Here is an 11261-nt window from a genome sequence, read left to right on the forward strand (position 1 = left end):
TCTCACAAATGCCCCCTCTACCTTCCAAGCAACAATGAATAGAGTATTTGGCCCCTACCTCTGGAAGTTCATCGCTGTCTTTTTCGATGACATTCTTGTTTACAGCCGAACAAGATAGGACCATCTCCACCACCTACGGACAGCCTTGGGTGTCTTACTTCAACACCAATTTGTTGCCAAGCTCTCTAAGTGCACATTCTGCCAGCCGCAGGTGGAGTATCTTGGTCATGTAGTGAATGGGGAAGGAGTTCAAGTTGATGCCTCCAAAATTAAAGTAATTGTGGAGTGGCCAGGCCCTCAACCTTGAAGTAGCTCAGAGGCTTCCTGGGGCTTACCGGGTACTACAGGCGGTTTGTAGCTAAGTATGCACACCTCGCAGCACCCCTTACAGAGTTGTTAAAGAAAAACAGTTTCGCTTGGACAAGGGAGGCTGAAGTTGCTTTCGAAACCTTGAAGAAAGCTCTCACTCATACCCCTGTCCTGACCTTGCCAGATTTTTCGTTACCATTCACAGTTGAGACTGATGCTTCTGCTCATGGAATAGGTGCTGTTTTGTCACAGCAAGGTCACACAATTGCATACTTTAGTAAGAAATTAAATAGTAGATTTAAGATGGCTTCTGCGTATGTGAGGGAGCTCTACGCTATTACTCAAGCTATGGCCAAGTGGTGGCATTACTTAGGGGCGTCGTTTCTGCATTAAGACAGATCATCAGGGTTTGCAAGAACTAATGAACCAGGTGGTGTTGACCCCTGACCAACAATTTTACCTCACTAAGTTGTTGGGGTATGATTTTGAGGTGGTGTATCGTTCTGGCAAGACCAACTTGGCCGCAGATGCTCTTTCAAGACAGGATGAGGAGGAACTTCTTAACACTGATGCAGAGTTCCAGACTTTCTCCACAGTTCAATCTTCATTGATTCCGACCTTGCTACGTGCTACTGCCGAGGACCAAGAATCTCAGCTGCTAATTGCGCAATATAATCAGGGCACCTTACCTGCTGATTTCATCCATCAAGAAGGGCTTTTGGTTTATCGTGGGAGGATTTGGGTCCCTGATTTTGAAGGTCTACGGGTTAAATTGCTCCAAGAGTTCCACCTTACTCCTATGGCTGGCCACCAGGGAGAACTCAAGACATTTAAAGCATTGAGCAGTGTATTTTTCTGGCCGGGAATGCGCCGGGACATTCACAAATTCATCAGGGAGTGCAACACTTGTCAAACAACCAAATATTGCCCATCCAAAACTCAAGGACTTCTTCAACCGTTACCGGTACCAAAAGGACCATGGATGGAGCTCTCTATGGACTTCATTGTTCATCTTCCTAAATCTGCCGGCTATTTAGCCATCATGGTGGTAGTGGACCGCTTTAGCAAGACAGCCCACTTTGAAGCTCTGCGTCCTGGCTTTACTGCTGCATCTGTTGCTAAGGTCTTCATTGCTTCCGTGGTCAAGCTACATGGATTTCCTACTGTCATTGTCTCAGACTGCGATCCCATTTTTCTCAGCCGATTTTGGCGGAGCTTGTTGGAGCATAGCGGAACTAAACTACACTATAGTACAGCTTATCATCCTCAGAGCGATGGTCAAACGGAAGTCACAAATCGTTCCTTGGAGCAGTATTTGCGGGCATTCACCCATTCGCGACCACAAAGTTGGGTTGCCTTCCTGCCTTGGGCTGAATTCTGCTACAATAGTTCCTTTCATTCTACAATCCAAATGACACCCCATGAAGCATTGCACGGATTTCCAATGAACCTTTCTCCGGGTTATATCTCAGGGGCTTCTCCAGTACTGGAAGTGGATCAGTTTTTGGGTACTCGAGAGATCCTTAACGATGAATTGGGATTTTATCTGCATCAAGCAAGGCAGAGAATGAAAAAACAAGCAGATAAAAATCGCAGAGATAAGGAGTTCAAGGAGGGTGATTGGGTTTTATTGAAGCTTAAACCGTACCGGCAGATTTCACTCTTCCTCAAGGAGCACCCGAAGTTAGGACGGCAATTCGTCGGCCCTTACCGTGTGCAGCGGCGAATTGGGAAGCTCGCATACCGATTGGAGTTGCCGGAGGGGAGCACTATCCACCCGGTCTTCCATGTCTCTATGTTGAAAGAATATCATGGGGAACCCCCAACGGAAATCCCGGCGTTGGCAGCGACGCCCACGACCTTCCAGCCCCTCCTAACTGCGATTTTCGGACGTCGCATTGTCATGCGGGGGGAGTGCCCTTCGAACAGGTGATGGTGGATTGGGCAGGGTCTCCTCGCAAAGAGTCAGCTTGGGTAGACAAGGATGAACTCCAACGATTGTTCCCAGATGTTGACCTTGAGGACAAGATCCCTGTCGGACAGGGGATAGTTGATGCGAACATGAACTCTGATTCGGGTCAGCAAACTAACTCAATGGAAGGTCCAATTGAAAACCCAGCTGATGTACCTGCCGAAGAGGGGCGAGAAGCAGCAAGTCCAATTAGAAATAGGAGGGTGAGAAAGGCCCCATATTGGGCCAGGGACTATCAAATGAGAAAGTGAGTGTGGGTGCACAAGAGTTAGTTAGAACACCAGGAGAATATAGTGGAAGGTGAGGTATAGTGGGAGGCAGAAAAAAGGATTAAGTCTGTTACGGGTGGAGTTTATTCTCCCTGAACTCAAAGGCAGGAAATTGTGACGTATATCTACATTTCAGAATTAATACACCATTCTTCTTCTTTTTTAATCAAATTTTACATTGATTTCTCTTTACTGCTATATTCTTGTGCAACATTTGGTATATTAGTCAACTCTTCCTAGAATTTTTTTCTATTCGAACAATATATAAGATTCAATGTATGTCAAAATAGTAAACTACACGTACAGAGTTAGGATGTGAATGATGAGGTAGCATGCATATATACCTGTAGGTCGTTATTGATAGCTGAAACGTGCAGAATATAATGGTGTTTCCTGCCTCATCCTTGCCATTAACGATGGAGTACTTCAAGCATGCAGACCCTTGCGCGTGTTTCTCCTTAGCCAGCCAACCAGTTGAGGTCAATAGGGTATGAAAATCCATTTTAATTTGTACTGATTAACCCACGTTGTCGCTAAGGAAAGGGGGTGTATGACTGTATGCGTTTTTGATTTGGAAAAATGTTTATCTATTACTAAAGTGTGAGAACAAATTGTTTATTGCAGAACCTTAGAAGATGTTAATCATCACGAATTACCCTAATTAATAGTGGCTAATTAAAGGACTAGCAATTAGTATATATATTATTTATTGCATTACAAACAGTTACATTAAACCAGAGAGAACAACAGACAAAATCCAGAGTAGATGATGACAGTTAGAAGCGTCACTTGACCAGCAATCCTGTATGTCGTGATTGATAACAGAAAGGTGCAAAATGGTGTTGCCTGCCACATCTCTCCAGTTCAACACCCTTGCGGGTATTTCTCCTGAGCCACCCAACCAGCACCCTGAGAGCATCAAACTGCTGATATCTCACTGCAACGTGAAGAGCATTCTCATCAAACTAAGAGGTCACGGTCTCCTATTTCACTTACAAGATGAAGAGGGGTGCTGCCCTCCCTTCCTTTCACTGTTCATGTCTACAAGGCGACGAGCCAGTTTGCTATGCCCATTTTTTATAGCAAGGTGGATGGGGCTGAACCCTTGCTGGTTGAGCTTCAAAGCAAATGAGGGCAAAGTAGAGATACTTGAGCTCCAGCTCAGGATTCGTCCTGAGATCCACGGATGCAGCAATATGCAAAGGTGTGCTAACAGATGGTTTCGAATCAGCATCATTCAAGATATCTTGATCCCCCTGAATTAGAGCGTAGAGAGCAGCTTCATCCAACGGGCTTACATTATTTGCCATGCTTTTTGTATGCTAACAAGCTTTTTTGCTAGTAATCAAACTTAAAAAGGTGATGCTGCACCAAATGATCTTGATGATACTACTATATTTAATAGAGTACACGCACATCATATACCCAAACTTAAACCATATATAAATAAATTCCTGATCTGGATCACAAAAATACATCACGAAATTAAAGTTGAGGCACTCAAATTAAAATTTAAAACTGTTCACATGCAAGTTCTTCAGTGGAAATTACTGAGAATTAAAGTACATGACTAAAATGGATGACCAAGAAATCAACCAACACAATGATCAGTAGTAAAGTGCTCTGCCATCCAGTGGGAAATGCACTTATATATGAATAGACACGCGGTAGAAGAAAAATTAGTCAGTATGGTATGTGAATCCGTGGTCAAATTTGTACTGATCATTAAACCCACGTTGATATTGCTCAAGAAAGGGGGTGTATGCGTGTTTGGTTTGGAAAAATAGGGGGTTCGCAGATCTACGATAAATATTGCATCCCATCTAAAATTGTGGATACAATCTGATTTCGGAGACTGATCGAATCTAGGATCCGATCCACACCCTTTAAGGATCGGATCGCAGGGAAAAAATCTTCTAAAGTGACAATGTTAGTAATGTGGTAAAGTGATATTTTAATCCTCTTTAAATTTGTAACATTTATTATCTGTGCGCCCCATTATCTTAATCCAATGGTGATTAACAGCGTACTTTTTCCTCTAAAGTGACAATACAATTTTAGAGGAGTCAGATCCGGATCGCAGATATCTGCTCTACATTCGTGTATCCGATCCGCGGTGCAGATCTGCACAATAATAATTAAAAAATAAATAAATATATATTTGGTATTATATTTACTTGTTTGTATGTTTTAGTTAGTAGTTATTATTCATATATTGTATTATTTTATTTTTGTTATTTAAGAAAAGTTTGATTAAAAATATTTTAGGAATAAATAGATTTAAAAGAGTGAAAAAATATTTTTATTGAATTTTTTATATAGAAATATGATTAAAAAGAAAAGGTTCAATTATGCGGATATACCCAATATCCAATCAGACAAAGAAAAAATGCAGATATTATATCCGATCCGATGAAGACTGTGCGGATCGAATCGAATCGTACACCCCTATGGAAAAATGTCTATCTGTTACTAAAGTGTGTGGACAAATTGTTTATTACTGAACTTTAGAAGATGTGAATCATCAAGCATTACCCCTAATTCAAGGACTAAAAGCCACACTTGAGATAAAAAAATGGAGACGAAGAGGTAGTATATATCTTTATCATGTATTATTGCATTACAACAGCATGAAAATAAAGCCTGAATTGAAACAAAACAACCAATAAACATGCAAACTTTCTAGCAAGGATAGGCACACACGATCAAATTAAACTATAAACTTGTGTAGTTCTAACTTTAAGTCTGCATAGAATCTTTTCGCCTTCAAAGTCAACGAAGATGCTGAAGGTAAGTTCATCATCATTTCAATGGCTACCAAGCAATAAATAACAACATAAACAACCATCATAACGGTAGCTATATGTCTACCTCTAGTTGTTGGCGATATCAGCTGCATAGAATAAAGATAGCTGAAGGCAAAGGAAAAAATTGGCCCAAGCAACAGAAACCCAACGGAACTGCTGAGTATTAGTGTAAGAATGGTAAGTGTTGTGACCAAAAGCACGAGCGTGTTAATGGCTAATATGGCAACAAAACCACTGGCTGATAGGACAGATTTTCCGGCCGGAGGACTAAGTACAGTTTGGTAGATTCCGGTTAGAAGCAGAGCTGCAACTACCAAGTAAGATTCGCGCTGTATATCTGAGATATTGTGTCTAGTGCGTTTTACACGGATAATTATTCTTCGGTGAAGTGTGATGTTTAGTTTGAGTTGAGTTGCAAGGGTGGGATCATCTTTAACCGATGAACCGCGTTTTGCTCCAACCTTCTCTAATTCTCTCTCCATCTCTGTGCTACAAGCTCTGTCTAAAGCTGTTCTGTTTTCTGAGTTCTTGCTGTTTAAATTCATGCTTTTACACTTTATCAACAAATTCAGAGCCTATGAAACATTACAGGAGCACACAAATGAATTTACACCAAATTTGTAATTCTATCAAGGATAATCCGAGTTTTATTAAATTTTAAGATAGATACTTGTTAAAGTCAACGATATTAATTTTTTTTGTAATTATAATATTAGATGCCTCAATTACCCTAGTTAAAAAATTGTTGTTTAAATGTAAAATTTTTTATCTAATACATGAAATTCTTAACAAAACTTTTTATACTTAAATTTACTATAACTTTCAATTTCATAAGTCATAAAAGTAAATATCATCATGCAAAATGAATAAAAAATCATCAATAATATTTACTATATAGAAATATTATTTGGTTGTACATAAAAAAAAATAATTATTCTTTGCTAATAATTTAGATGATAATAATATTTTGAAAGAAAAATGCCTAATATATAAAGATGAGTATAGATGTATGTGCTCGTATCAGCATCTTAGTTTTTGATTTGTCGGATTGAGAAATATTGCGAGAAATTTAAAAAACAAAATGAGTATAGATGTACAGAAAGTGTACTTGTATGTCATGATTGAGAGCTGAAAGATGTAAGATGGTGTTGCCTCCCTCGTCTTTCCAGTTCAAGATAGAGCGTTCCAAGGTTGCAGCACCTCTGCGAGTATTTGTCCTGAGCCAACCAATGAGCACTTGCAGAGCCTCCAACTGTTGATGTTTGAGCGCAACATGAAGCGCAGTCTCCCTTCTCACAGTCACATCCTCAATTGAGTCAGGACAAACCTCGAGAAAATAGGCCAAAACTTGAGCTTCTCCCTTTTGACTTACAATTGTATGAAGAGGAGTAATGCCTTCTCTTCCTTTGACTCGGACGAGGTCCTTGTCGATGTCCACGAGGCGACGAACCAGTTCGCCATGGCCTTTTTGAATGGCAAGGTGGATGGGGCTGAGGCCATGCGTGTCTAGCTTCAAAGCAAATGAAGGTTTCAATCTCATAATCTCAGTAGCAAAGTGGATGTGGCCAGCAGATGCAGCTGTATGCAGAGGAGTCTCAACAAAGGGTATGGCTTCCACGTCTTCTAGAATATATGGATTTGCTTCAATTAGCGCGTAGAGACGGTTTATGTCTCCGGATTTAGCAGCTTCTTCTAACGGACTAATAACATTCGCCATCTTTAATAATTTGTTTGTTGTTTGAGCTTCTTTACTTTGTTCTTAATGAAGACTCCAATACCACAAGTTAATTCAATTATATCATACGATTATCCACTTTTAGACTCCATTAGATTCGCCAACAGAATAAACGAAATCCAGAGTATGATGTATGAAACTCATTTTAGAATGAGTAAATTATTAAGAATCACTAGCAATATTGAGTTCAGGGCTTTGAAAGTGTCAAATCTTCATAAATAATGAAGGAAAAAGCCTTATATGAAGATTGAATAATGATATAAATCTACACATCTACAAAATTAAAACTAAATATATAGTACCTAGCTAATTGCAATTGATGTGTGTATTTGCAATTGATGATGTAACTCAGCGTAGCGATAGCCCATAGGCCGCACAAACAAACAACAGTGAAGTAAGCATACATGTGACAAAGGACGTGGTACAAATATTGTTTATCAAGTGGAAAATATTCCAAGCAAGTTTTTTTTTTTTGAAACAAAAGAAGCTCAACACAGTAAAGTGGAGCACATGATTCTAACAATAAGTGCTACATAGAATTACATAAATTCTGTCAACTGCCGAAAGGATCACTATCGGTCCATTCTTTGTAACTCAAAAACGTCCTTATTACAATCTCAACACCTGCTTCCTTATGATTGAAGATTCTAGCATTACGTTCCACCCAAATATTCCAGATCATTGTGAAAAACCCAATCAGCCACATTTTCTGTTCTTGTTTTTGCTTATGCCTACCAGTCCAACTCTCAAACAGTTTCCTAATGGTACCAGAAATAGTCCACGCCTCACCAAAACTCCTCAACCAACTGCACCACACCTGCCATGTTATTGGATTCATTCTGTCTTTTCTCTAGAGCTAATTCCTGTTTATAATTATAAAATAGATGTTCTTTAATTACAGCAGTAGTTTTATTTCACTCTTGTTACATGTTCATAGTTCTGGCACGTGATGTGATGTTCTTGGGGCATAAGTATATGAAGATTTGGTGAAAAATGTTTTTGGCGCATAGTATTATTGATTAGATTTTCAACGGGTTCAAGTTATTCAAAAGCTCCAGCTTAATTGAGTTTATCTTGGTTTAATTCCATGACATCACGGGTTTGATGTGTTTTTAAAATTTTGTGGATTGTGTTAGATCAAAACCAGATCAAATGAAACCATCTAACTTAACTACGAACGGGTTTCAGAACAACCACAACTTCAAATGTAAAAAGGACATTGCTTTCAGGGTCAACGTTTGCAAACTGCAGTGGAAGACAGGAAAAGTGAATTTCAATCTTAATTAATTGATAACTACGTAGGCCAAATCAGAATTTCGTACCAACTTGAAGCGCTAGAAGGTTACAGGTTAGATCAACAAGAATGATATTTCGAATGCTGTTGGGATTTTTTTAGCAATGTCAACAATAGTCTAGAGATGTGGACACGCTGCCTCAAAGGGGAATTATCTTAGGTGTAGGCATTGACCACAACATTCACTCATTCAGAATTCAGATAACTCAAAATGTGCAAAATATATTTAAAAAGCACCCTAAAAAGATTTAAATTTAAATTTTTAAAACATTTATTACACAAAAAAAATCTAAAAAATATCAAAACTTTTCAAATAGATAACCTAACAAAGTAACAATCAGTGAATCACCGCATAGCAAAACCCAAAAAGTGAAGGAGTTCATGAAAGCCATGACGACAATCTAAACAGCAAACCATTTTAATGCATACTCGAAATTTTGTTCGAAACTCCCAAATCATACTAATTTAAGAAAAATATTTGTCAATTAATTTTTGTACGCCAAATGAACTTTTAAACATGCTAATACATATTTGGCTTGGATAGTAGTCCAATATTCAGTACAGATCCCATGTAAAGCAAAAGCAACAAAATCAACAAAAGGGCATAACAAATGTTGGTACCATTTATGTAAGAGTACCCATTCAATTGGGATTAACAGGGTATTCCCATAGAATTTGAAGGGACAAATCAAATAATCTAAATACAAGGGAATAAGCATTATTTCCCCTTTCCCAATTCATGCTCTGTCCCCATGGCTACTGCTGGTGCCAGAAATAAATGTAATATTCCACCACCAGCAGCTACAACAATATTTATCTTTATCAGTGTTGAACATCAAAATTGTACCCATCAATGACCATTTCAGAAGAACAATTTCCATTGATTTGAACTAAACGGCTTAACCAGTTCACAATCCCAGAGAGAGGGAAACTAGAGCTCCATCTAATTTTTATAGTTTCATGCTATTTACAGTATGAATAAAAGATACTCAACTAACTAAAACAAAATGTATGTTTTGTTCTCTTAAAAGCAAAATCTGAACTCAAATAAATCAATCTTCAAATCTCCATGTTCGCCTCCGCGAGTTCCTATTGAACACCGATCTCAGCGAAACTCGTTCCGGACCAAAAAATCTAGACCTGCTAGAACCCAATCTTCCAAAAATTGACATGAAATTTCGAAAAACCCTACCAATTCCATGACTTTCCCTAACCCTATTGCTCCTCACAGAACGCGCAATCCTCCTCGGAGCTCCGTTAGGGTTCAGTGCTCCGTCCATCTCCGTGTACACGACGGGAAGGTGGTTTTCACCTGCTCTCCGGCCACCAGAAAATCTACCGACGGCGAATCCCCCTCCCGGCAGCCTCCAAATCGTTAATCCAATCGATTCCTCGTCGATTGAACCCGACATCAACGAATTCTGATCCGAAGGAAGCTCGTGTCGACACACAGGGCACGAATTCCGAATCGAAAGCCACGGAACGATGCAATCGGTGTGGTATATGTGCTTACATGGAAGCTCACGCGCCTCCGCCCGTAGCTCAAATGCTTCCTTACACACGGCGCAGTGCGCTTCGGCACGCACGTGCGCCTCCGCGATCTCCACCGCCGGCATCGACTCTATCGCCGCCTTAGAAGCGGGTGGATTCTCCAGCCGCCCAAACGCGTTCGTCTCGATCTGCGAGAACTGCTCCAAAAGCCGGTCAAATCCCGAACCTAACAGAAACTCCGCAATAGCTGGCGGCAGAGGCCGTAAACCGCTTCCGTCGCCGTCGTCGTAGTATAGCTCGAAGGCAGCACCACCTTCACGATCGGCGTCATCACTGGGGCCACGGAGAACAATCACAGGATTGAAAGGGGAGCGGTTTCCCGCGGCACTGCGGCGGCGACGGCGGAAACCTTGGTGGCTGGAATCGGAGACGTCGGAGAAGGGGCTGAAAAAGTGGTCCGGAGACGGGTCGGGTCGGATCTGTTCGACAAAACCGCTATTGCAGTTAGGGCAGAGGATGTTGGTTTCACTTTCGTCCATGATGTGAACGAAGCTTGAGCAGCTGTAACACCAAAACGACGCCGTTCCAGGTTGCGTTTCGAAGTTCATTTGCGAATTTTTCAGATCCGAAGGGGTTAGAGTCAGAGATAGAGAGTGTGTGGTAAGGCCTTAGAGAAGGGAGCGTGAATTTAAAGGATTAGAAGAAAGATAGAGAGAGAGAGGAGCGGTGTGAATGAATGAATGTGTTAGCGTGTTAAACCCACGCGTTTAAGTTGTCCATTGCAGGTTAATACAAAAAGCAATTAGAGCGTTGGCCTGTTTGTGGAAGAAGGTGCATAGTAATTTCTATAATTAATTTTTAAACGGCGGATTAACTAGAATTAGAATTGATTGATGTGACGTGACGAATGCATGAGGCAACAAGGTGGTGAAGACTGAAGAAGAAAGTGTTGACCGTAGACTGCACTGCACGGCAAGAGACGCCAATTTTGATTTTGAACAATTCATGGAAACTTCTTTTATTTTTATCTTTAAGCCCTGGAAGTAGAAGCAGAATAAGATACAAGTTTCGTGTTATTTTTGCTACTGAGTTCTCAATTTATTTTAGGAAAAAAGAAAATGGACTCTAGAGGATTTAATTTGCACAAATCAAAAGTATTAGAATATTGAGCTACACATCTTTTAAAGATTAAAATATATAGGGCACATGGAACAAATTAAAATATAGTTGGCAAGGTATTGGTATTGCTGTATAAGATTCCTTAAACAAGGGAAAAGGGTAACTCAATGGAGATAGCATTACCAATTACCATGATTATGGTATGCTTGTAACTCCATTTTGTGGCAGAGACTCTTGATGTGAACATGGCATGTTTGGCTTACCT

General features: G+C 40.1%; 2 protein-coding genes across 2 annotated transcripts; both read right to left on the bottom strand.

Annotated features, from left to right (window-relative positions):
- Window positions 1-5112: 5112 nt before the first annotated feature.
- LOC112736660 (ankyrin repeat-containing protein BDA1) lies at window positions 5113-7217 on the bottom strand. Its single transcript, XM_025786207.2, has 2 exons — window positions 6466-7217; window positions 5113-5932 (listed from the first exon to the last, which is right to left on the bottom strand). The coding sequence occupies exons 1-2, from the start codon at window positions 7072-7074 to the stop codon at window positions 5261-5263; spliced, it is 1281 nt and encodes a 426-aa protein (XP_025641992.1). The 5' UTR covers window positions 7075-7217; the 3' UTR covers window positions 5113-5260.
- A 1774-nt stretch (window positions 7218-8991) lies between these two features.
- Window positions 8992-10724, bottom strand: LOC112736662 (E3 ubiquitin-protein ligase RDUF2). Its single transcript, XM_025786208.2, has one exon. The coding sequence runs from the start codon at window positions 10483-10485 to the stop codon at window positions 9439-9441; it is 1047 nt and encodes a 348-aa protein (XP_025641993.1). The 5' UTR covers window positions 10486-10724; the 3' UTR covers window positions 8992-9438.
- Between the last annotated feature and the right edge of the window lie 537 nt (window positions 10725-11261).

Source organism: Arachis hypogaea, chromosome 13 (genome assembly GCF_003086295.3).
Source record: "Arachis hypogaea cultivar Tifrunner chromosome 13, arahy.Tifrunner.gnm2.J5K5, whole genome shotgun sequence".
NCBI classification, from domain to species: Eukaryota; Viridiplantae; Streptophyta; class Magnoliopsida; order Fabales; family Fabaceae; genus Arachis; species Arachis hypogaea.

Excerpts from the sequence above, each read along its gene's own strand:
- LOC112736660 (XM_025786207.2), bottom strand. The coding sequence starts at position 7,074 with ATGGCGAATGTTATTAGTCCGTTAGAAGAAGCTGCTAAATCCGGAGAC. Across the intron at positions 5,933-6,465 it reads CTCTCAATCATGACATACAA|GCTCTGAATTTGTTGATAAA; the intron begins GTACACTTTCTG and ends AATGTTTCATAG.
- LOC112736662 (XM_025786208.2), bottom strand. The coding sequence starts at position 10,485 with ATGAACTTCGAAACGCAACCTGGAACGGCGTCGTTTTGGTGTTACAGC.